Source organism: Rousettus aegyptiacus, unplaced genomic scaffold (assembly GCF_014176215.1).
Source record: "Rousettus aegyptiacus isolate mRouAeg1 unplaced genomic scaffold, mRouAeg1.p scaffold_m13_p_13, whole genome shotgun sequence".
NCBI classification, from domain to species: Eukaryota; Metazoa; Chordata; class Mammalia; order Chiroptera; family Pteropodidae; genus Rousettus; species Rousettus aegyptiacus.
The window spans coordinates 16,129,617-16,154,324 of NW_023416288.1; the positions used below are offsets into that span (position 1 = coordinate 16,129,617).

At 39.7% G+C, this 24,708-nt stretch overlaps 1 protein-coding gene across 1 annotated transcript; it reads left to right on the plus strand.

Moving 5' to 3' along the window:
* Nucleotides 1-11,410: 11,410 nt before the first annotated feature.
* FZD1 (frizzled class receptor 1) lies at nt 11,411-15,962 on the plus strand. Its single transcript, XM_016126607.2, has one exon. It carries the CDS (start codon nt 11,938-11,940, stop codon nt 13,882-13,884), a length of 1,947 nt encoding a protein of 648 aa, XP_015982093.2. The 5' UTR covers nt 11,411-11,937; the 3' UTR covers nt 13,885-15,962.
* Nucleotides 15,963-24,708: the final 8,746 nt, after the last annotated feature.

Genomic DNA, 24,708 nt, shown 5'->3' on the forward strand with positions numbered 1-24,708 from the left:
GTTAAATAAATAAATCATAGTACATATGCAGTAGAATATTACATAGTCACTAAAAAGACGTGTCAAGTATGGAACTACCTCCAAAATACATGGGCAAGTGATGAGAGAAAAGCACAAAACCATGTGCAGTAACTAACCATCTGTGTATAAAAAGAAATAAAATTTGTTTAAAAAGACAGTACACATGTTTGTGCCTATATTTAAATACCTAAGGAACTGCCATAAGTAGTTATCTCTGGGAGTAGAACTGGGTGACTCAGAAAAAAGGGTAAGAGGAAGATTAATTTTTCACTATAATTTTTGGTATTAAGTGTTAGTAAAACAATAGAAGGTATAATAAAACGCAAATGCTAAAAAAAAAAAAACCTCTAAAAACAAACAAAAAAAACAATAACGAAAAAAATTCACTGTCTCCTAAAGAAATAGAAAAATCCGATATATGCTCTTCAGTGATTACTGCTGTGTAACAAACCACCCCAAAACTGAATGGCTTAACGACAAAAATTTATTATGCCTTAACATTCTGTGGGTTAACTGGGCTTGGCTGGGCAGTTCTTCTGCTCGTAGTACGTGACTGAGATCACTTAGGAGCTGCACTCAGTTGGGGACATGGGTGGCGTTGCAGTGTACAAGGTAGCCCTTCAACCTCCAGGACTTTTCTGTGTTCCTTCTCATTATTCAGTAGTCTTGGAGCTTCTTGACTGCACAGATGGCTCCCAAGAGCACAAAAACAGAAACTCCCTGCCTTTCGAAGGTGTAGGTCAGCAACTAGCACAGCGTCACTTCCTCTTCATTATACTACTGGCTAAAGCAAGTCTCAAAGCCAACCCAGATTTTAGGGGATGGGAAATAGGCTCCATCTCTCAATGGGAGGAATGGCGAGGAATTTGCAGTCATCTTTAATCCGAAACAGCCCTCCACATTTGCTCAAGTCAAATCATCACAGTCATCACAATAGATATTTGAAATTATTTCATAAAGTGTTAATAAATCATCATATATAACTCCTAATAGTTACTATTTCTCTAAAAAAACAAAATAGCTTAATTTCTGGTCTTAGGTTAATAGAAACATAATTTTATAGGTTCTTAAAATTCAAGAGCTGCTTTAAAAACTATTTAAAATTCTGCTAGAATTTACATAGGCCAGTTTTATAGATGCAAAGATGAGGTGGTATATTTACAAAATCTAGACAAAGTAAGTGAAGTAAATTTTAGTCAACTCAGTTTTTTTAAAAAAGTCAATATAGTTCTGTAAATAAGGCAAGTATTTCTGGAAGGCAAAAACAACCATACATCAGAGGTGTCAACTATCTGTATTAATATCAGTACAGAAGCCTCCTCTGGATCGGCTCAAGAATTCTGCAGTGCCCTTATTGGCCACCAGGAGTCTCACTGGCTCCCTACGAGTGCTGAGGGAAGGGATGTGGTGCTCCGGATAAGACCACCAGTCCACCAGAGTTAAGATATGCTTAAACCAGATATCTCATGGGGCCTTAAATGTGTCTTACTCCTTTGTACCTCTGAGTTTTTGCACACAACATTTCTGTTTATCATAATGCCATACTCTCTCTCCTTCCCACACTTTCCTTTGGTCTTCGCTTACTCCAGTTCATTCTTTAGGTAATGGGATCATATTCTCATTCACAGTGACATTTTCTTTGAGCCCATGTCTTCCTAAAATTAGGTAGATGTTCTTGAGGCAATTCCTACTTTTGTTGTATAAACAATTTTGCAGAGGCTGCCCATCTCTTCTCCGAAGTTTTACCCCTTATTCAGGGGTGATCCCCTATACCCACGTCTGTACACTAAGACCAGCTTTCGTGGCTCTGATCAATTAGTCCAGGGGCAAACACTACAGTCAAGATGGACCAAAGACATTGCATTCTGGACTGAAAGACTTGGAGTTTTGATAACTGAAGCACATTAGAAGGAAGATTAATAAACTCCTGCCAGAGAGGTAGAACTAATTTGAGTCTTGCATCTGTTTATCTCCTCCTTGTATCCTGTTCGATACCTCTAAGATTTTCCCATGCATTCCTTTCTTTGATGAAGCTATCCAGAGTTCTTTATAACTCCCAACTAGAGACAACACAATTTATACCAACTGAAATGAATTCATGTATGCATGTACAATAAATGGTATAAGTATTCTGTATGCTTTTCAGCGCTAAAATGAAGGCTCTGTGAAGACAGGGTAGATGTCTGCCTTGTTTGGTGTCATATCTTGAACATCGAGCAGAGCGTTCGGCACATGATAGGTGCTCCATAAATATTTGTTGGATGAATGAATAAATGGAAATATAAGACTGATGTGATTCTTTGTAAAATGCCTGGGAAAGGATGAGACTTCATTATAGCTGGGCAGGAGGGTAAAGAGGTTTCGTGAGTTTGGATTCCATGTTGGTGAAAAATCCTTTGAATGGAAATGCTCGATTGAATTGCTCAGGTGGTCACATAGCTCAACCTTTAGAAAACATCCTGTGTCATGACAAAAAGAGCAAAGTACAAAGACCCTATTTACCCTTAGATGCCAAGATTAAATGAACGAACTTACTATAGATGGAAAAATCTCTCTAAACTTGGGCAGTATAGGAGAAGAGAATGGTAGCTCTGTGAAGCCGTGGACCTTCCTGGGCTGTGCGGCCCATCGCTGATTGCCTAGGGAGAGGGCAGCTGTGAGGGAGGAATCATGTTGTCACTCCCTGGCAGTTGACAGAGCAGCCACAACAGCCATTTGCTGCAGGGAGAACAGTGAGGGGTGTTTGGAAATGATGGGCTAAAGGAGATCCCATTTTCTGTCTACTCCAATCCTCTGGACACGGTCTGGCAGAGTCGAAATTTCAGTATTCATATTAGTTCTAAAGCCACAGGATTCTGGGTTTGCCCCTTCCTCCCTAAATTCTTAGCATTTCCAAGCTGGTGTCACAAGCATTACACTATTTTAACTGCATGCGCTGATTTTCTAGTAAAAAGTAGAGATTCTGCAGGACACAGGTTTTTAATTCATCGCAGAGGTGTATCTCTTTGCAATTTTATATTTTTTTGTAGAACATGAACCTATTAGATAACTTAGTCTGACATGAAAATTGAGTTCAAAAAATGGGATCTTAGTGTTTCTGTGTGTTAGCTACCTACTTTCAAATTGTCCTGAAAGATGAAACAATTATCCGTGAGAATATGCCTTGATAACAGCCCAATTCTGGATACAAAACCATCTCTGAACTTTGAAACGATAATCAACTAAGAGCCGAAGACAAAAGCCTGATTTCTCAACATTCACAATACAGTAACCCTCGAACCTCATGACTCACCTCATTCTTCTTGGAGAAGGTTTCAGCACTACAAGTTCAAGCCTGTCCAATCCTGCTAGGAAAATACTCTGCCAACACACAAGTGTCTATGAAGAAGCGAGACATTTTGTTAAATTGCTGTGGGTCCAAGACTATTAGATCTGTTTCAGTGACAATTTTATCTAAGACATTTCTTAATATTTGGTGAAGACCTATAGCTTTAAATTTCTTTTAAAGTTTAACAGTTCTTAAAAAGCTTTACCATAGTTAGCTAAGGAGGAATTATATAGTTCAGTGGTTAATCTCCTATAGTCTATAGCCAGACAATTTTGGTTCAAATCTCTATCCTTCTGTTCATTAGGCTGTTACCAGTTTCTTATTCTATCTAAGCCTCATTCTTATCTGTGAAATGGAGATAATAATAGAAGATTCCTCATGGAACGAATGTAAGAATTAACAAATGCACAGTAAGCACTCAGTAAATTTTATTATTATAGCTACCTTTAACCCTGTCATATAAAGTAAAATTTCTTTATAAATTCAGATTTCTTAGTGCGGCAGTTTTAGAAAATTGCTATGAACTCTTGGACACTGTGCCCATTTGAAGTGGTGTCTATGTCTCCTCACTTGAATCAGATCAGGCTTGTGACTGCTTTGACCTTTGAATATGTTGGAAGTGACACTCCGTGACTTCCGAAGCTAAGTCATGAAAGTATGTGCAGCTTCAGCCTTGTTTGCTGGAACACTGAGCTGCCATATACGAAATCTGACTGGAGAGGCCACCTGTAAGCACTCTAGGTGACAGTTCCATCAGAGTCTAGCCATTCCTACCCAGGAGCCAGGCATTTTGGAAGCGGATTCTCTAGCCCTTACTGTTTCAGTTCTTAACTGCCGTGTCACCTCCTAACTGGGGCTGGAGTCCTCTCAGCTGAATTCCAAGTCATTCCTGTTGTCCTTGTCCAAATTCCTGTCTCCATGAACTATGAGCGTAATAGAATGGCTTATTTTATGCCACTAAATTTGGAGTGGTTTGCTACATAGCAACAGATATATGAAACATTTAGGAAATCATGGATTTGAGGGTAATAATGAGGTAAAAAGGAAAATTAACCATATGAAAATCAGTGACTCCAATCTTCATCCGTGTGCATGTTTTTCAAAGATATATATCAGTTTTTATTGATGGCAAAATTTACTTTCTTCTTTCTAAACTGAAGGTCCTGTGTTAATCTAAGGCCCTGCAGCAAACAGAATGCCATATAAACGCCACAGAGAACAAGGCCCCAAGGGAAGCACACCAGCCCATGTAGACGGAGACTTCTGTTCTTGAGAGAACTGAGGGGACATGAAAGTTGAAAAGAAAAGCCCTTGATTTAAATGCACTCCAACCTATCAGATCAATACTGTAGAGATTCTTAAAATCAATGTGCTGTGGCAATTTTATCAAATGCACTTGCCTACTGATTAATATTCTGACTTTTAAACGTAAACATGTATACCTCTTTGTCATGATCAGAATTACTGTATATTAAAGCTAGCAAGGTACACAATACCCATTCAATTATCATTCTAATTTGATGAATGAGGAAACTAAGGCTCAGGAAAGCAAGAAAACTCACATGATAAAAGAAATAGCAGTGCCTTTTACTCATCGCCAAAGAATACACACCAATGACCAGGCCTTTCTTCTGATGCAGAATAAATGTAAGAATGGAAAGTATATCCCCTCGAAGTCTACCAGTGAATCAAATCAGATCACAGGTAAGCTATACTTTGAGTCTTTTTTTTTTTTTTTTTTTTTTTTGCCTTTTTACAGAAACACCTTCACCCATTGAAGATGCACCATTATATATACTTTTTTTTTTTTAATCATGGGTGGGCATAAGAAATGGTTATCTGACAATGCCCTATGGTGATCAATCTCTTTTATACTAAAACATCCAAGTAACTGTCTTAGAACTAGATTCTTGGCAGAATTTTGTATTTCCTAATGAACCTTCTTTAATTAGGTTACAAAAGCTTTGGAGTTTATCTTGTTTCCCTTGGCTTGGTGCTGTGGCAGGCAGTGCATGTGGTAACTGCATCTGAATTCTGATGCCTTCACTGACAGGTTGTGTGAACAAGTCAACAAGTTCTTAAACCTCCATTTCTGCATCTTAACTGAGGGTCATTAACCTGTTACCTTTATCAATCTTGTTGTAAAGATTAAGTCACATGCTATGGTATAATGACAACTTTCATGGGGAAAAACTGGCTTTTTTTTCTTTTTAAATTTTTTTCAAGTATTAGGATTTCTTCAGCCTTAGATGTCTAATAAAGTATAAATAGCCCAGTGTTTTTCTTTACCCTGGCCAAAGACATGTTCTCAGACCTAAATGAAAATGTCTGGTTGCATATTCCATTTGTTCTTAATCATGATTCCAAAGATGTTATTTTAAGAAGAATTTGTATTAATACTTTAGAAATCTTGGATTGACTTCCATGTTACCTTCAGCCACAGGGTTTCAGGTTAAAGCAAAAAACAAATAAACAGAATGAAAACAATTTGATCAAACTCTAATTTCGAAAGATATATAACATCATTTCTCCCACACACAGAAAATGTCAAGTCGTACATAAGGGAGAGTAGAAATATTCGCTTATAGAAGCACACGTTTTACTTATTCTCTTAAAAACTTCCTGCACCAAAATGATTCCAAACTCAGCTCCCTACATTCTACTCAATTAAAGAGACTTTTTTAAGGTCATAAAACATCAGGTTTTAATTTACAAAGGATAATCAATATTTCTTTCCAGGGCCTCACAGAAGGGTTATATTTTAAATCCAGTACAAATGCCTATATGTTTTGCAAAGGTTTTCACAGATAATATGCACTATTTCCAATTGCATTATGACAGCAGAACTAATTAAAGCAGAGTTATGAGATAGTTCTTTACCTCTGGTCTTTTTGAGACACTGAGATTTAAGTAATAGATTTAGCAAAATCTTCTTTTATAGTTTAATCTTTGAATTACAAGAAAATTTGGGGTAATTATTACCCTATCCTGTTGATGATGGTAATTCAGTAATGGTGGTGATTTTTTTTCCTTTCATAATTCTATTTTTTAATGTGTTTTGTGAGATTTGCATATGAGTAATTCATGATTCCTATTAAGATCTACAGAATATACCCATCTATATTCAATCCTTGAGTCTTACCATGTTTAAAATGTAAATTCTAACAAATTATGGTTGACTATCAAAAGGTAACTTAGTTTAGAATCTCAATATGAATCAACTATAAGTGCCCTATCAGATAAAAGTCAAGATAAGCAAATTTACAATCTCTTTTGATAAATTATTTAGAGAAAGCAATGTGTTTTTTTAAAAGATGGACCTTTCAAAAAGAGTCTGTAAATTGAGGCTCTGTAAATGAATCTAAGAACAATGTCAAGAACAGATTTGTGTAAGAATAAAGAAAAATATGAAGAAAAGACATTTATTTTAAAATTGTTACAAAAGAATACAGATATTTTGAAAGATAAGAATTAGCTAATGCAGAAATTCCTGGGTTGGAAATTCAAGAAGAAATGAGGCAGAGATCTATGCTGAAAGTTTAGAGTTGTGCCTAAAGCGTCTCTATAAAGACAGTGTAATAGATTCCTAGGTGATGCCCTCCAGTAAGGAGGGAATAGCACAGTATAAGTTTTCTCGCTCACCATCGGCTCCCTAACCAAACAATATCCCTCACTAGGAATTTAAAAAGAAGAGTCAGGAATTCAAAGCATAGCAGGCCAAGTTCTCACTTTCTACTCCAGACATAACAAAAGTGATACAGAGGTGAGAGTCCCACCTTACAAAGTTTAGTTTTAAAATATGTCTAATACAGCATTTCTCAAACTTTATTCCGTAGCACACATGTGTCAAGCAAAATATTTATAAAACATGTGTGTTCTGTGTGTCAGTACTCCAAGTGTGTAAGTATAGTAGAAAATACTAGGTAATGAAGATTTTAAAGAAACTTAAAGTTTAAAGAAAAAGTTTTAAAAGACTTCTTTACCTCAGGGCTTCTTAGAGATTTTATTAGGCTAACACGAATCTCTGATAAGGACACAGAATATGGCCTTTTCCCAAACTTATCTGAACAAATTTATTTCCCAGAATACTCTTAGGGAAGTTACTGTATTTCACAGAACACAATTTGGAAAATGCTGAGCTCACTCATCAGTGATAGTCCTACCATTTATATTCCAGGATAGAAAACTACGTTAAATACTGAGGACTCACCATGATCTGCACTCCAGAAACCACATTTTCCCCTATAATTTTTAGGAGTGGACATGTTCATTCAAAGGAAGTCCATGGACTTTGGTCAGACACAGGCCTACTCTTACTGGCTATGGGACCTCGCACAAATTACTTAACTGCTTTGGGCCTTAGGTTCTTCATCTGTTAAAATAATATATTAATTAGTACCTACTTCAAAGAATGGTAAAGTTTAAATGAAACAATATACATACACGGAATGCACATTAAGAAGCAATGCCAAATACATATGGTAGGTGCTCAAAAATTTAGTCTTAACCAGTGTTATAATCTGTTTTTCAACAAAAACTATTCAAGTCTGCCACCTACAAGCCAGCAACAAAACTCACCTAGAAGCTCAAGGTCCACCAGCTTGGAGCATTCACCTAACTGCTTGTGCTTGCGTGTCTATGTTCACTCAACTGTGTGTAATTGGAACTGGATCTCTAGCCCTAGTAATTATTGACATTCAACCTGACATAAGAAGTCTAAAGAAACTTCAAAAGATTTGAAAATGGCCTGATAAAACAAAATCTTTGATATAAGAAAATTTGACTGAGTCTGATGCTTGAAGAACCAATATCAAGGAGAAACTGGGTTATGTTTATAGTTTTCACCTAATCGAAATATTTTTATGAAGTTCATAATAGTTCATACTTACTTAGTAATTTTTATCTGTGGATCTTGAATTTTTACACATCTTGAAAAAACAATCTTTTTTAGATTAAAGTAAAAATATGCTGCTCACATTTCTTTTCTAATATTTTGTTACCCACTGCCTTTACGCCTTCTGGAAAGACCTTCCATAACACTAATTGTTGTTGGTTAAAACGCTGAACTGTTCCTAATTTTAATGGCTTCCTCTGTATCACATAGAGTTGATAAATAAAACACTATATTGGTATAAAAATTATTAAGAAATCTTTTTTTTTTCACTTTGGAAGAAAACTTTCAGGAAATAATATTCCCCCTTATTTTACAAGGTCTTTTTTTACACAAACTATTGAAAATTTCTTCAGAAAACTATTTTTTAAAAAATGACAAGCTACTCGGAAAAAAACATAAAAAGGGTTAAAATAAGCGCCTAATGAAATTCAAGCCAAACAAAGTTGTTTAACCTGTGGTGAATCCATTAACATTTCTTGGCCTAGTATTCTTAATTGTAAGCAGGAGAAAATTAACTAGTTCCTATATGATGCCTTTAGTTCCTTCCAGTTCCATGATCTGGTAAGAGTAACTTTTTTTTTTTTTTTCACACCAGTTATTGCATTTCTGAGCCTCCTCACTAGTAAATTTCATTGTTGAGTGGAAGATAAAATAAGCTCAAGAATTTCAATAGAACAACTTTTGAAGCAGGAGAGCGTCACCTAGTCTGAGAAACAGAACTAAATACTCTGCCATATTTCTCGTGCCCTATCTCCTTGGGAGAAAAGGGTTTGGGGTGATAGTGGCAGTGGATGTCTTAATGCATGTGATGCTACTTGGTAATTAAGACATGAGAATAAATCCACTTTTCACTCAGCCCAGTCACCTAGAATGACCTTGAGAGAAGAGAACACAGGATAGCGGAAGTCTTTACAAGTGAAGAGTGGTAGAAGAAAGATAGCTTGGTCAAGTTTCTAAGTATGGAATATTATCACCAGAGGAATGAGCCTCAGGGTGGAAGGCTAAAGAAAAGTATCTCAGGAGATTGTGGGTCAGGATGCTGGATGGTAAAATGAAGAATACAGACTATAAGTGCTCAAAGGACATCAGAGAGCACCTGTGCTTCCCAACCTCCTTTTCAATATCAAAATGCTTCATGAATGACTGCCAACACACACACACACACACACACACACACACACACACACACACGCACAGATACCTATTGTATATTGAGTACCTGTTGCTTTCTCTTTTCATAAATACTAGGAACCCAGAAACATTTTAAAACAAATATGTATTTTAATTTACTGCACCCATGAATATTTGAAAAACAATACTATATGTATCTGAAACTGTGTCATTTCATTTAACACATAAAGATGTGATTAAACACTCTTTAGAGACACAAACATGCATGGTGTTTTAAGTTCATAGTGCCCTGTGAGTATGTAGTACACATAACACTCATATTAAGAAGGGACCTCTATGTCTTGACTAATGTTCAAGCTTTTCAGTGACAGTGTGCCCCAGGTTCTCTCTTTCACAGTCTTCTTGAAGCCATTTCCTACTTATGTGGGGGAAAAGTGGTCTTTAATAGCTTCCTATTGTCTATATAATTTATCCAAAGTTTTTAGCATGGACTAAAACTTTCTCCTGCCTTTCCTAGAATTTCTCAGCCACACTCACACCCCACCTCACTTTAGCAATTTAAGCCCTTTAGAGCCCCTGTCTTTTGCACCTTCCACCCGCCTTTCCATCAGAACCCTCCCTACCCTTTCCATAGGCTGGCTGCTTCCCTCAAGCTCCTTTAGCTTGGAGATGAGCCTTAGGATAACTGATCTACATTTCTGTGCTTCATTGTACTCCACCTTCCTGCAAGGCTGGGCTATGTCTTGTTCATCTTGTACTTTTTTACCTAACAGTGCTTATAGCATAATAAGTGCTTAGTAAGAATTATTAGACAAATAAATGCATAAACAAAAAATAGAAAATAGCTGTAGTAAAGTATCCCAAGAAAGAGTCTAACCATAGGCCAACAAATCCTAGGCAGAATACGATGGCACTTTATTGAGAAAACTGAGTCACGTAGTTAAACCATCACTTAACAAAATCTTACTCAGAAAACAAGAAGAAGAATATGTCTGCTGAGATGTATTGCGTTGTTTGAAATTAGGAGGAGAATGTGCAGTCAGTCTGCTATTTGTTTTCAGACTTTGTTGTTTTGTTGGTTTGTTTTTTAAATTGGCATCCCCAGCTCTGCAGACGGGTGGAAGACCACGCTGCAGTCCAGCCTTTAGCATCTAACTGGCCGGGTCTGACACTGCCAGAAGTTTCCCAGAGCCACTGACTCCCGGGCTTTGGGAGGGTCCTAGTAACTCCCCAGGCTCCAGGCTGCCCGCCAGTGCAGCTCAAGCTCGAGCCACCTCTTGGGGTCTCAGACATCGAGGATGCTCCCAGGGGGAAGGTCTTTGGGTTTTCAAGTTTTTCTCTGTAAATATTTAATGGATAGTTAGTTCCCCATTGCTTCTGTTTCTGACTTGATTAAAGAGGAGGAAAATGAGTTTCACTACAGGAAAAAAAAAATAGCAGGCGATATATCTGGCTTTACTTTTTAAATTCCATCAAAGTTTGTGTTTTGTTGTTCTTGTTTTTCTTCCTTTGACAGCGATCCCGTGAACTTCTCCTTGGGGGAAATGGCGCGTCCAAAGCCAGCCATGTCCAGCCTGAAAGTTCTAGGATTTATTAGAGTGCCATTTTAAACAAAACCTCAACATAAACTCAAAGCAAGCTGTGCGCTCCTTAAGTCAAAGGCATCTGTTCTGATCACAGCTCTCAGTTTGCTGTTCGTAACCAGCGTTAAGAGCCGGATTTTTAAACCCGAAAATGGATAAAAGAGAAGAAAAGATAAGTCTCGCGGTCCACCGACTCCTATTCATTATCTCCAGCAGCATATGGGACCATTCTCCTACTTGTCCTCGCCCTTTCTTCCGCAAAAGCAAAAGCAACCAAGCCTGTCCCGCTTCATAGCAAACCCACTCTTTGTGCCAGAGCGGTGCCTCTGCCACCACTACTTCCTCCGCCTCCCACCTCCCCCCCACCCCCTTCCTCCCGCCCGCCGGCGACTTTCGCTCAGGGAAGAAGGCGGCGGGAGCCTTTTGCGCCCGGAAGCCGGAGCGGCGATTGGGCGACGGTCCCTGAGCCTCCAGTGCCGCGTCGGTTTCAAGGCTCCTCCCTCCTGGTGAAAGACAGACTGCGGGGCGCCTGGAAACCGGTCCGAGGGCGCGCGAGGGAGAGGAGAGCTAGCGAGTTGAGGGATTGACACAAATGGTCAGGCGGCGGAGAAGGAGGCGGAGGCGCAGAGGGGAGCCGAGGCCGCTGGGCTGCCGAGAGTTGCGCGCTCTGCGGGGCCGCGGCCACTAGCGCGGCGCCGCCAGCCGGGAGCCAGCGAGCCCAGGGCCAGGAAGGCGGGACGCGACCCCGGCGCGCCCGAACCACCCGGGCTTCTCTCCGCGCTTCATGAATCGCAAGTTTCTGCGGCGGCGGCGGCGGCTGCGGGACGCGGAGCGGGAGCCGGGCGAGCGGGCCGAGTGCGGCTCGGACTCGACGGAGGGCACTGGCACGGAGGAGAGCTCCCCGGCCGTAAAAGGAGCCGCCGGCGGCCGCTCCACCGCCAGCCCCAGCCGAGCGGCGCCAAGATAGGAGCCGAGAAAGTATGGCTGAGGAGGAGGCGCCTAAGAAGTCCCGGGCCGCCGGTGGCGGAGCGAGCTGGGAACTTTATGCCGGGGCGCTCCCGGCCGGGCCGGTGACGAAGGGGACCTGGGACGCGGGTAGCCGCCGCCGTCGCCGCCGCCCCCCAGCTGACTCTGGACGCTTGGCGCGCAGGCTGCTGCTGCTGCTTTGGCTGCTGGAAGCTCCGCTGCTGCTGGGGGTCCGGGCACAGGCGGCCGGCCAGGGGCCTGGGCCGGGTCAGCAGCCCCCGCCGCCGCCGCCTCAGCAGCAACAGAGCGGGCAGCAGTACAACGGCGAGCGGGGTATCTCCATCCCGGACCATGGCTACTGCCAGCCAATTTCCATCCCGCTGTGCACGGACATCGCGTACAACCAGACCATCATGCCCAACCTGCTGGGCCACACGAACCAGGAGGATGCGGGCCTCGAGGTGCACCAGTTCTACCCGCTGGTGAAGGTGCAGTGCTCGGCCGAGCTCAAGTTCTTTCTGTGCTCCATGTACGCGCCGGTGTGCACTGTGTTGGAGCAGGCTCTGCCGCCCTGCCGCTCTCTCTGCGAGCGCGCGCGCCAGGGCTGCGAGGCACTCATGAACAAGTTCGGCTTCCAGTGGCCGGACACGCTCAAGTGCGAGAAGTTCCCGGTGCACGGCGCCGGCGAGCTGTGCGTTGGCCAGAACACGTCGGACAAGGGCACCCCGACACCCTCGCTGCTGCCGGAGTTCTGGACCAGCAACCCCCAGCACGGCAGCGGGGGCCACCGCGGCGGCGGCTTCTCTGGGGGTGCCGGCGCGTCGGAGCGAGGCAAGTTCTCGTGCCCGCGCGCCCTCAAAGTGCCCTCCTACCTCAACTACCACTTCCTGGGGGAGAAGGACTGCGGCGCGCCCTGTGAGCCCACCAAGGTGTACGGGCTCATGTACTTTGGGCCCGAAGAGCTGCGCTTCTCGCGCACCTGGATCGGCATCTGGTCAGTGCTGTGCTGCGCCTCCACGCTCTTCACGGTGCTCACGTACCTGGTGGACATGCGGCGCTTCAGCTACCCGGAGCGGCCCATCATCTTTCTGTCGGGGTGCTACACGGCGGTGGCGGTGGCCTACATCGCCGGCTTCCTGCTGGAGGATCGGGTGGTGTGTAACGACAAGTTCTCCGAGGACGGGGCGCGTACAGTGGCTCAGGGCACCAAGAAGGAGGGCTGCACCATCCTCTTCATGATGCTCTACTTCTTCAGCATGGCCAGCTCCATCTGGTGGGTGATCTTGTCGCTCACCTGGTTCTTGGCGGCTGGCATGAAGTGGGGCCACGAAGCCATCGAGGCAAACTCGCAGTATTTTCACCTGGCCGCCTGGGCCGTGCCGGCCATCAAGACCATCACCATCCTGGCGCTGGGCCAGGTGGATGGCGACGTGCTGAGTGGGGTGTGCTTCGTGGGGCTCAACAATGTGGACGCGCTGCGAGGCTTCGTGCTGGCGCCCCTCTTCGTATACCTGTTCATCGGTACGTCCTTTCTGCTCGCCGGGTTCGTGTCGCTCTTCCGCATTCGTACCATCATGAAGCACGACGGCACCAAGACAGAGAAGCTGGAGAAGCTCATGGTGCGCATCGGCGTCTTCAGCGTGCTTTACACGGTGCCAGCCACCATAGTCATCGCCTGCTACTTCTATGAGCAGGCCTTCCGGGACCAGTGGGAGCGCAGCTGGGTGGCCCAGAGCTGCAAGAGCTACGCTATCCCCTGCCCCCACCTCCAGGCTGGCGGAGGAGCCCCACCGCACCCGCCCATGAGCCCCGACTTCACAGTCTTCATGATTAAGTACCTTATGACACTGATTGTGGGCATCACGTCAGGCTTCTGGATCTGGTCCGGCAAGACCCTCAACTCTTGGAGGAAGTTCTACACCAGACTTACCAACAGCAAACAGGGGGAGACCACCGTCTGAGACCCGGGGATTCGGCGCATTCCCAGCCATCAGCCAGGTCCTAGCCACTCCCAAAATCTGGCCTCCTGGAATCCTTGCCAAGCCCGGCTACTCGAGGCTTTCTCGCTTGACACTCAACTTTCGCGGGCTTCTTTTAACAGCACAGCTCCTGCAAAAGCTTCCGTCCCTGGGGGCAAACAGACTCGAGGGCCCAACTGCCAAAGTGGGGGATGGACAGACCCCTGTCGTTCTCTCACTCTGGCATAAGGACTGTAGCTTTTATGACTGTAAATAACCTGTGTAAGATTTTTGTAAGTAACGTTTGTATTTAAATGACGGATCGATCACGCGTTTTCTTTTACTTTACTTTCCTTTTTTTGTGTTTGTTTAAATTGGAATTATTTAGGGCGGTTTCACTATTTGATGCTTTTCCTTCTTGCCCTTTTTGGAGTACTGAGGAGATAAAACCAGAGCGTACCCGCTGGGTGCTCCTACTAGTCCTCTCGCGCGCCCCTCCTCCCTGCCGCGTCTGGGTGCGTCTGGGGCTACGCCGCGCGGGTCACTTTCCTCCTTTTTCTGCTCCCTCTCTTCCCTTCCTTGCTTGAGGTTGGGACTCTTAAAATACAGAATTTCTCAAAGCTTCCAAGTCTGCCCTTGTCCGGGGCCAGATTTCGAAGGCCTGTTCCTTTGACTTCCCGCAGCTGAATTTTTCACTGTCTAGGGCCTTTCCCCTAGCTTCCAGGGGGCCTACCCATGTGGGCGCTGACAGTTGCAGCCTCCCTCCGCACTGGCTGCCAATGTCCAGACGCTCCCAACTTCCACCTAAGTTGGTTAGAGGGCGAGTGGGATAACCGTTGCCAAACTTTTTAAAGTCTAATTTTTGGTGGATGAGCTCATTTCATTCTCTAGTGTCTAAACCCTGGTCTGGGTTTGGCCAGCGTCATGGAAAGATGTAGTTACTGAGATTTGGGAAGAGGCAAGAAGCTTTGTGTGGGTTGGGAGAGACTGAAGATGGGGGTTATAAAATGTTCATTCTAATTGCATACTGATGCCTGGCAATCTGCCTCTAGGACTGCGACAGTCCGCGTTTAGATTTTACGGTTCTGTAAAATGGAAATGTTGAGGTCACCTGGAAAGCGTTGTTAAGGAGTCGATCTTTGCTTTCCTTAACAGGACAGCAGGACATACACCGAATATAAAAAGTTGAAGGAGATTTCAGTGTAATAGACTTCCTCAAAATGAAGTGCTACTTTTATTTTTAATCAAATAATAGACACATATCTGGAAATTTACAATGTAAAAGTTGTACTTTCAACATGTTATGATTGTTACTCAGCAACACATTCTGAGGGAGGAACAATCCACACCACTAATAACCTGGTAAGATTCTGAGAGGTAAAGGAGGTGGAATAATTGATGGGATTAGCTCCTGAAATAAACAAAATAGGGGCATGCATGCTAAGGGGAAACTGTGCAGATCTGCTGCATTAAATCCTGAGTGCTCCTTTTTGGGATTTACAGAAATGTATCAAATGTAAATCTTTCAAAGCCATTAAAAAATACTCACTTTAGTTCTCTGTGAAAAAGATGAAAAAAGTAGTCCCTATTGTATTGTTGTAAAGTTTGAGAGTTTATCAAAATGCCGGTACTTAGGACCTAAATCTACAATGTCTGTTATACCCTAAAATGACAACGGTCTTTGAATTTGGTATGCATTTATTCTGTTCACTATCACAAAATCATCTATATTTATAGGGGAATAGAAGTTTATATATATATATATATTATACCATATTTTTAATTTCGCAAATAAAAAAGTCAAAGTTTTGTACAAAATTATATGGTTTTTTGTGCCTGAAAATTATAATAGAGCTGAAACTGTTTGAACTACAGACTATCTTTACATTTTATATATTGTCTCTTAGCCAATCCCAGAGTATATAAATTCAGGAATTCAATGAAAAAGTCTATCTCCAAACCTTCAGACCAGTCCTTCCAAAGAATTATTCTACTCGCATTGTTGTGATTGATATCGTGAAGTCCCTAGATAAGATCTGCTTTCATGATGGTGACAATATAAAATAGAAGTTTGCAAATTATTTCTTTAATCAAAAATTATTAAAAAGAGAACACTAATTTTAATAAAGCTTTTTTCTTTCAAGGAGTAAATTTACATGACCTTTTATAATATTTAAAAATCATCAGCCATCACTATTGCCATGATTTTTATAAGGTACAGTCTTATATTTTCCATAATTTCGGAGATTCCGAAACCATAAGTAGGTATTTAATAAATGGTTAACTGACTGTTTATAAGCATTTTAAACAGCAGTTGGGTGTATAAGGCTGTTTTGTTGTTTGCTTCTTAAGACTCCATTTTTATATTGTTCAAGGAACCTTCTCCAGAGGAATTACCTAGTTGGTCACTCTAAGTCAGAATTTATATATATGTATATATGTAGAGTGTATATAGATATACACATATATATTATATATATACATATCCACATAAATATAGACACATTAATTTTTATAAAATAGAGTTACAAAGTTTACTTGTACATTTTACAATATAGAAATAAGTAATGAGAAATGGAAAATGCCAGATGGAAAAGCTTAAATACCTTTGAAAAACAAATCTTTTATTCCTTTACTGACTAAAAATATCTTTATTAAATTAACTGTGAAACATTTTGGGCTAGAATGAAGACCATTGATAAAATAGAGTTACTTTCATGGTTTTAAGGAAATTGTCTTCTAAGTTGTTTATTTTAAGACAAATAAAAAAATTAAATCTAATTGAAAATATAGCATTCGGTTTTAAGTATCAAGATGCAATTTTATGTTTTTTTGTTGTTGTTACATTAATGTAGTAGATATCTGAGAACATTTTATTGTATAGACACACATAAAAATAGCAATTCTTAGGCCAAATTAAAACATGTCTCCTCAGATAATTCGATCAGGTAATTTCTGGAAAAAAAATTTAAGTTATTATTCTCTATTATAAAGCATTCTGTGGGTGTCCTTAAAATGATGTAACTATAAATTTGATGGAGAAAGGTTTTTTAATGCTGGATTTAAGTAGCTTTAAAAAACATTTTTAAGTCAACATTAGACTTCGTTTTTAGAAAACAATTTATTTTAAATTATGTAGCATATAGAAAGCCAGTGTATTATTTTGCTTCTTTCAATACTGGTAGCAAAATAAGACTTGCCTGGAAAAATGTAAAGCTACTGGGAATATGGTCCCATTAACATGCTGTTTCCATGACAAACCCTATTCCCAGATAGTTTGGTTTGCCTATTTTTTTTTTTTAACCAGCTTTCAATAGGAGTAAGTTTCCCCCCTCATGGTGTGCTTGCTTCAGCTTTTGTAGTAAATGTATATATAGTATAAAAAGCCTTCTGATGCTTTTTTTTTTTTTTAAGCCATTTTTCATGTAAACTTTGTGGGGACAGAAACTCCTATTTTAAATCACAAAGCCAGCTAGTGTCAAACATATGCAAAACAGCTGGACCGGATTTTTCAGTTTGTCAGAGGTAGTCACTTGTCAGCCTGAGTTTAGTCCTGGTCCTTTTGTCTCCAGCAAGCACTGGAGCCTTCTGCTTATAGTTGCATCATTCCCAAAGTCCAGCATTTGACTAGGAAAGGAGACCACAGTGAAGAATTAGTGTGTGATTAAGAAAACAATTGCCTAAACCGTAAACAATTTTAGGAACTGGATGGCTTCGGACCACTTGCCCTGATAATCCTATTTCAATCTTGGGACTTCTGTTTTTTTTAAAAGATGCTATATTTTCAGTGTGTATATTTGGGTTCATCTTCAGTTACTTTAGCTTTTCTTGCTTTCTAATCCATTTATTGTCTGTAGGCCACATTTTCTGTAATATATATGCAGTTAATTGAAAATAGTGGTATGACACTGGGTATCTTTGATACATTTCTGATTATAATGTTCTATGTAACTGGGGCCTGAGAGATAAGAATCAAATGTGGTCATTACCTATTTCTTGAGGTGGACACTGGTGATATTGTTATCGAATACTTCAAGAATACACTAATTTCGAAGTCTTGCAGGATTAATAAGATGTAGACTACATGTAAGAATATTCTATAGTTACATTACTTAAAAGGAAATTTCAGTACTCCCTAAAATTCAAGACTTTTATCTTAAAGCCCTTACATTTGAATTGTAGTCTTGTAAGAAAAATGCCAAACAAGGTAAAGTTTATTTTGGTGTCTCCTAAGATTTATGTCTGTATTTTGAACTGTTGACAGGTGCCAATAGCCCTTAAAATTTGTAAAAGAGGACTTGAGCTTCAGTAATGACTCAGAATTCCTTTAAACACTTTGGGCTTAAATATTTCTATTTACTCTGGTCATACCTTTTGACAATGGATGTGTTAAACCATAACAATTGTAGTGACAAAAGAGCTTATTTGGAAACTGGTGATTAAAAGACAGATTCTAGATTAATTTCCTTAAGTTTTATTATGATCTCTGGTGACAAGTGTCTGTACTCCATTACAGAATCAAGTTCTGTTTAAATATAATAATATTTCCTTTGGGGATTTTTGCTTACAAGTTCGTTTGGGACCCTAATAACAGGCCAAATCAAAGGACTTCTTACAGAAATCTTTTCTTTTATGTAATGCATAGGCTCAAGTGCAATCTATAAGTACATTCTATAATGAACAGATAACAAATATTCCAAGGGTTATCATCAGTTTTATGTTAAGCCTATTCTTAAATCACTTGAAAAAATAAGATAACATTTTCCAATAGAGATTTCTTTAAGTAAATCATTTTGTCTTAAGGTGGTGATAATCTAAAGGTATATTTTGGGGTGATAAAATTCAAATAAAACTGACTTTTCTAAAGGAATCATTAATACACTAGTTGAATTGCATATTTGTATAACTAATATATAACTAATAATTCTAAAAGCAAAGTTTTGGAATAGCATTAATTTGCACATTTTACACATGCATGCTATTTTTAAAATAAAATTGGCTTGCTTGAAGACAAAAATTTTTAAGTTTTAATATTTGTAATATACATATTTTATATAAAGAAGATCTCAAGAAATTTCATTCCCAGTATTGACTTTCAAAACATGTTCTTAGGAATATAGTGATTAACATGAAAAGGAACCACTATTGCTTCTTTGAGGCAGTTCTCTGTGGCCTGGATTTCTTTCTTTCCTTTTTAAAAACCAAGTATCCTCTAACTGGTGGATATCTCCGTGTTTCAGATCTCAATACCTGTTTGAATTAAATTTGCAAGAAAATAACTGGAGGATTCCCCTCCTCCCCCCATAGACAAAATGTGGCCATTGTTTCCTTTCAAGTTAGTAGTGTGTCCTTGCTCAAATGAAGCACTCTGAGAGAGATTGTTCTCTTGCCCTTGGAAATGCTAGTCTTTACAAATGTAGCAGCAAACACCTGAAAATCATACAGGATAGTTTAATGCATATTCCAAATGCCAAGTGCTGTTTGATTGTTATAAGGTTTTTTTTTTTTTTCTTTAAAGATAGATTGGAGATTTCTTGACCTTATATTTCCAACTTTTGGCAAAGATTTTTTTTTAAGTTAACTCTAATAAATACTCTGTCAAAAATTCATAACTCAGATAGTGTGACCCAGTGTTCACATTTGCCTGGTCTGAGGAGTTTCTTGGGATATGGGACTTTCAATAGTAAATCAAGGGAAGTCCTGAGCAAACTGAAATGGTCAGTCATCCTATTTCATGGATTAAATTGTGTTCCCAAGATAGAGTAAAAACTTTTATCATGGTCACTGGTCCAACATTAAAAGTATTCCATTGTAGCTTTAGCCTTTTTCATTACCAGATGAAAAGCCAATGAACACAAACCTTTGTAACTGATCTTCACGGTGAGAACCAATCAACAGAAGCTGAGTGGAACATGAAAGTATAATGGAAGAAACCACATTGATATCTTGGCCATTCTGCCTTTAGCCTCCGCCTCCTGAGTAATGGGGCCTAGATATAGGAATCTAACCAGCCATAGTGCCCTGTTCTGGCTACTCATAAAATCAAGTTAAGTAGCTATTTTTATAAAAGACTCTCAAAAGTATTCCCTTGGAATGCATAGAGTTTTTTTAAAAAATCAATGTTAACAGTTTATCAGATTGTGAGGAACTATTAGGTTTATGCAAATGTTTACATTTATTTTATTTTTCTGTATAATAATGCAGTCTGCTGACACGAGATTACAAACTCAAATAGGGATTACCCCAAATGGCTATATATCAACACATTTTTTTTTCTCTGAGGTAGGTAGGTTTAGCACTCATACTTTTCCCAAAATGAAAAGACACATCTACAGGAAGGAAAAAGAAGTAAATAAACTTAAAATTCTGTGATAATTGGTAATCGTAGAATGTAGCACATGCAGCATGCATTCCATGGCCTTCACCTTTCTATTGCATGAAACTCTTCAGTCACAACTGGTCTACCCCTTCTGTATTGAGTTCATCCTTCTTGTTATCCTTCTTATCTATCCATTCTTATCATTCTTTGGAAATGCATATAAAATTTTACTGCTTTTGTGTTGAAACAAAGCACTATTCTTGCTTTCTTTTAATTAAACTCAATGTAAAGGGATAAAGAAGATGCGCGGATAATATAATTATTTCAGGAGGTACCAACACATTAGAATCTGGAACTGTGATTCTCATTTGGCAATATCTGAACACATTTTTGATTGTCATGATGGGGAGGTGGGGGTGGCAGTTACTATGGGCATTTAATGAGTAGAGACCAGGGAGGTACTAAACATGTTACAATGTACAGGACAGCCCCTGACCACAAAGACTTAGCTGATCCAAACTGCCAAAGTTAAAAAACCCTGCTCTATAGGAATACTGAAAATTGTTAAATATACATTTTTAAATAATGATACATATTAAATTTATAAAATAAAATTGAAGAAAGGTATGGATTTACTGTGCCTACAGCATGGTTTTTACTTTTGACCTGAAAAATTCATTTTAAATTGATAATAGCCTGATGATATAGCACAGTCGTCATTGTCTTGGTCTGCTGTAACAATATGCCATCCACTAAGTGACTTAAAAAACAGACATTTCTCCTAGTTCTGGGTCCTGGAAAGTCCAAGATCAAGGTGCCAGCAGATATGATGTCTGTTCTTGCTTCTTAGCTTATAGACAGTCACCATCTCATGGTGTGCGCTCATAGGGGTAGAGCTATCTCTTCTCATAAGGGCACTAATACCATCACAAGGATCCTATACTCATGACCAAATCTAAGCTTCATTATCTCCCCAGGCCCCACCACCAAATACTAGCACATTGGGGGTTAAGGTTTCAACGTATTTGAGGGGGAAGCAAGCATTTAGCCTATAACAGTCAATAAAATAAACCTGTTTTTATTCTTTAAATCTAGACAGGGACATACAGTGTCATAATTTCACTGGAAATGAATCTGTAATAACATTAAGCAAGTTTATTGAAAAATCTCTTAAAGGTGTCTGTTATGCTATTATACTTCATATTCCACATTTTCATTTTCTTTAACACATTTCCCTGCATCATTAAAGATGTTATGGCACAGAGGAAGAAGTCTGGCCTGGGAGCCAGAAAACCTACCATTCTGGTATCGACTGAGCTAATCAAGTTAAGGTACCTTAGTGAGTTTGACACACAAGATTTTATGAGTCAAATGGAGACATTAATGAAATAATAGGTGTGAAAACCTTTTTATAAACAGCGAAAGCTTTGTACAAATGTGACGAGTTTTCATCATCATTCACATTGAGCTAATTAAAAAGACTGAAACCTCTTGAAAGCTCTTTCTCAGCTTTGAGTGCCCCTCCTCACTTTTAGAAAAGGATGTTCCAGTCACTGATGGGACCCAAGATCCCTGGTCACCCATCCTCTGGCTTTTTCACTACACTTGGGCTGTCCTGGACAACATAGGGTTTTCCCCAGTTTTTATGAGACTTTGGTTAAATTTAATATAAATCAACCTGCAGTGCAGCTGCTGTGCATTTGAAAGGAGTTGGGTCCTCATTAGGAAAAAGAAGGCGTTTGTCTGAGAGGGCTGGTTTGGGGCAAGTGTTCTAGAGGAGTGTTTTAAGGTCAGAGGAGTAGGAGCCCAGAATATTTTCTAGATCCAAATGTGGCTATTTCACAGGCAGACATTCTGGATTGAGAGCCCTCACAGAGTAGCACACGTTGTCCCTGGAGCTGTGTTTGTCCATTCGTTCACTGATGAGTTGAGGTAGATGTGGGAAGCAACTTTGGGGTGGGGGTGCTTTATATCCTGAAGGCAGACATGTTAAGGTCATTTGCCATTAGAATGAGTAAAAAATAAAAGGGTATGATGAAAACCAAAGTCAACTACTCTTTCTTGGGACTAGCCCCAATAGGGTTGAGGAGAGTAGTTGAATGGAAATATCTCTTGAATAGGGACAAAACCCTGGATTGGAAAAATCACCTTTCTTTATCGTTCTTTACAAAGAAAAAAGAAAAGAAAAGAATTACAAGATAATAGGGAACTGGAAACAGAGAAGTTGAATATCATCTGGGAAAGAATGTTGGACTTGTAAGACCTGGCTTCAATCCCAACTAGCTCTTAGACTCAGCTCCATTTACCTAAAATGGTAATAATAACAATTTTTTACTAAATTGGCTGTTGGGAAGATCAAAGAAATAAAATATATAATGGTATTTTTAGCACTAGAGAGGCATCTACAAATCTTAGTCCTCGTCCCCCCTGTACATTTCTTTTCTCTCTTCCTCTTCTACCTGTTCTCTAGCACCTCTCCCCCTCTCTTCTCTCATTTCCCATAATTCCCTCTCCCTTCTCTTCCTTCTTCTACAACTCACCATTATCGTTGATGGAAATTGAAAAGGCATAATGCAAATGAATGCCTTATTCTTCCTGCATCCTCTTCTCAGGCTAAGCATGTTTTACTAGACTTACACAGATAAAAGATTAAGTTAATGGGCAGTCTTAAAGTTAAATGACACAAATCATTTTCTATATATTAACTGGTGATATTGCTGTTAAAACATAAATGCATTTCAGTGCAGCCATGCCCACATTGGATACACTGTTTCAAATTCAATTTCTTTACAGCTGCTAACAATTCTGACATAATTGGTAGATTATACACTTGGGTAACATGGCAACAGCCCTTCGAGGCTACTCCAAATCATGACCAGGAAGAGAATCATAATTTTCTTTCAGAAAATGCTCCTCTACTGCATCGATAACTAATTGAAAGAGTCCTTTGTTTGTCCTTCTTGACTATATTGCCAAAGGGAGCTTATTCAATAGTGTTATGAAAATATTCCTTTGATATTACTGAAACATACTGAATACATTTTGATGCAGGAAGTTGAGCAGCATTGAGGGCTTATATCAAAGCAGTTGTTTGGTCATTTCAGTATTTCCTCAAATAGAAAGAGCAGATAATCATTTGGTGCGTTGGTTACCCCTATGGTCTAGTGTATTGATTTTTTATTGCTACCATAATAAATTACTACAAACTTTAAAAACACAAATTTATTATCTTATAGTCCTATAGGTTGGTAGCCTAACATTGGTCTAATCAGCTACAAGGTGTAGCATGGCTGTGTTTCTTTCTGGAAGCTCTTGGAGAGAATCTATTTTATTGCCTTTTCCAAATTTTAGAGGTCACCCCATGGCTCATGGTACCCTCCCCCCATCTTTAAAGCCAGCAACATTGGGCCGAGTGTTTTCTCTCACTGTCTGAATCTCTCCAGCCGGGAATGGCCCCCTGCTTTTAAGGACTCGCATGATTAGGTCAATACAGAATAAGGTTCCAAGGATGAAAGTGTGGACATCTTTGGGGGACCTTTATTCTACCTGCCACATCTATATTTAGCTGTTGGAAATAGCTAGAGGATGTTTCCTTTAGAAGTATTCCCACCACACGCTCTTTCTTTACAATTCCACATTTTAAAAAACTGGCTTTCTACAGAGACCAAAGGGATGATTGCCAGAAGGGCGGGCGTAGGGGATGGGTGAAAAGGTGAAGGGGAGTATAGCGTAATCAGTTTGCATGGTGACAAGTGATTACTGGAATTAGTGGGGTGATCACGTTGTAAGGTATAGAAATGCTGAATCATTATATCACACACCTGAAACTAATATAACTAATAAAAAATTGTATATCAGCTATACTTAAATTTTAAAAATTGGCTTCTTGAATTTCTTCTGTTCTCCATTTCATTCTAAGTGTATTTCTGTCAATGGTCCATAATTCTTCAGTGATTTTACCTATTCTCTTACCCCATTTTCTGTTAAGCAATCTATAGATCAGTCCTAATCCTCTACTGGATTTCTTTATATTCCAGATGTCATCTTTATTTCTCTGCCTTGCTACATATCCTCTTGTTTTCTACCCTTTTTGTTATCCTGTATGTCATTTCAACACAAATTCTTCTAGGTTCATGTTTTGTGTTTGTCCTAGAAATAGGTCAGAAACAGTTGGCGATTGACTAATGTCAGCCTTCTTCTTCCAAGTGAACATATGTAATCCCAGTTTTTTGTTTTGTGTTTTTTTTTTTTTTTTACTACAGGTGATATAACTCTATGGATTTCATCAGAAATACATCTCTCAAATTATTGCATTTTTGCTCTTTGGCGAATGGCTAGATATGAGAGATAGTGAACATAGTTCATTTTGTCTTTGATTAACCAGATCTGTATTTCTGACTGTGATTAAAGTTTTTAAATCTTTATGAAGTTATTGTTATATTTATAGAGGAAAATTTTTTCTCATGATTTTTAATTTAAACATTCTGTCCAAAAAATACAAAGAAATC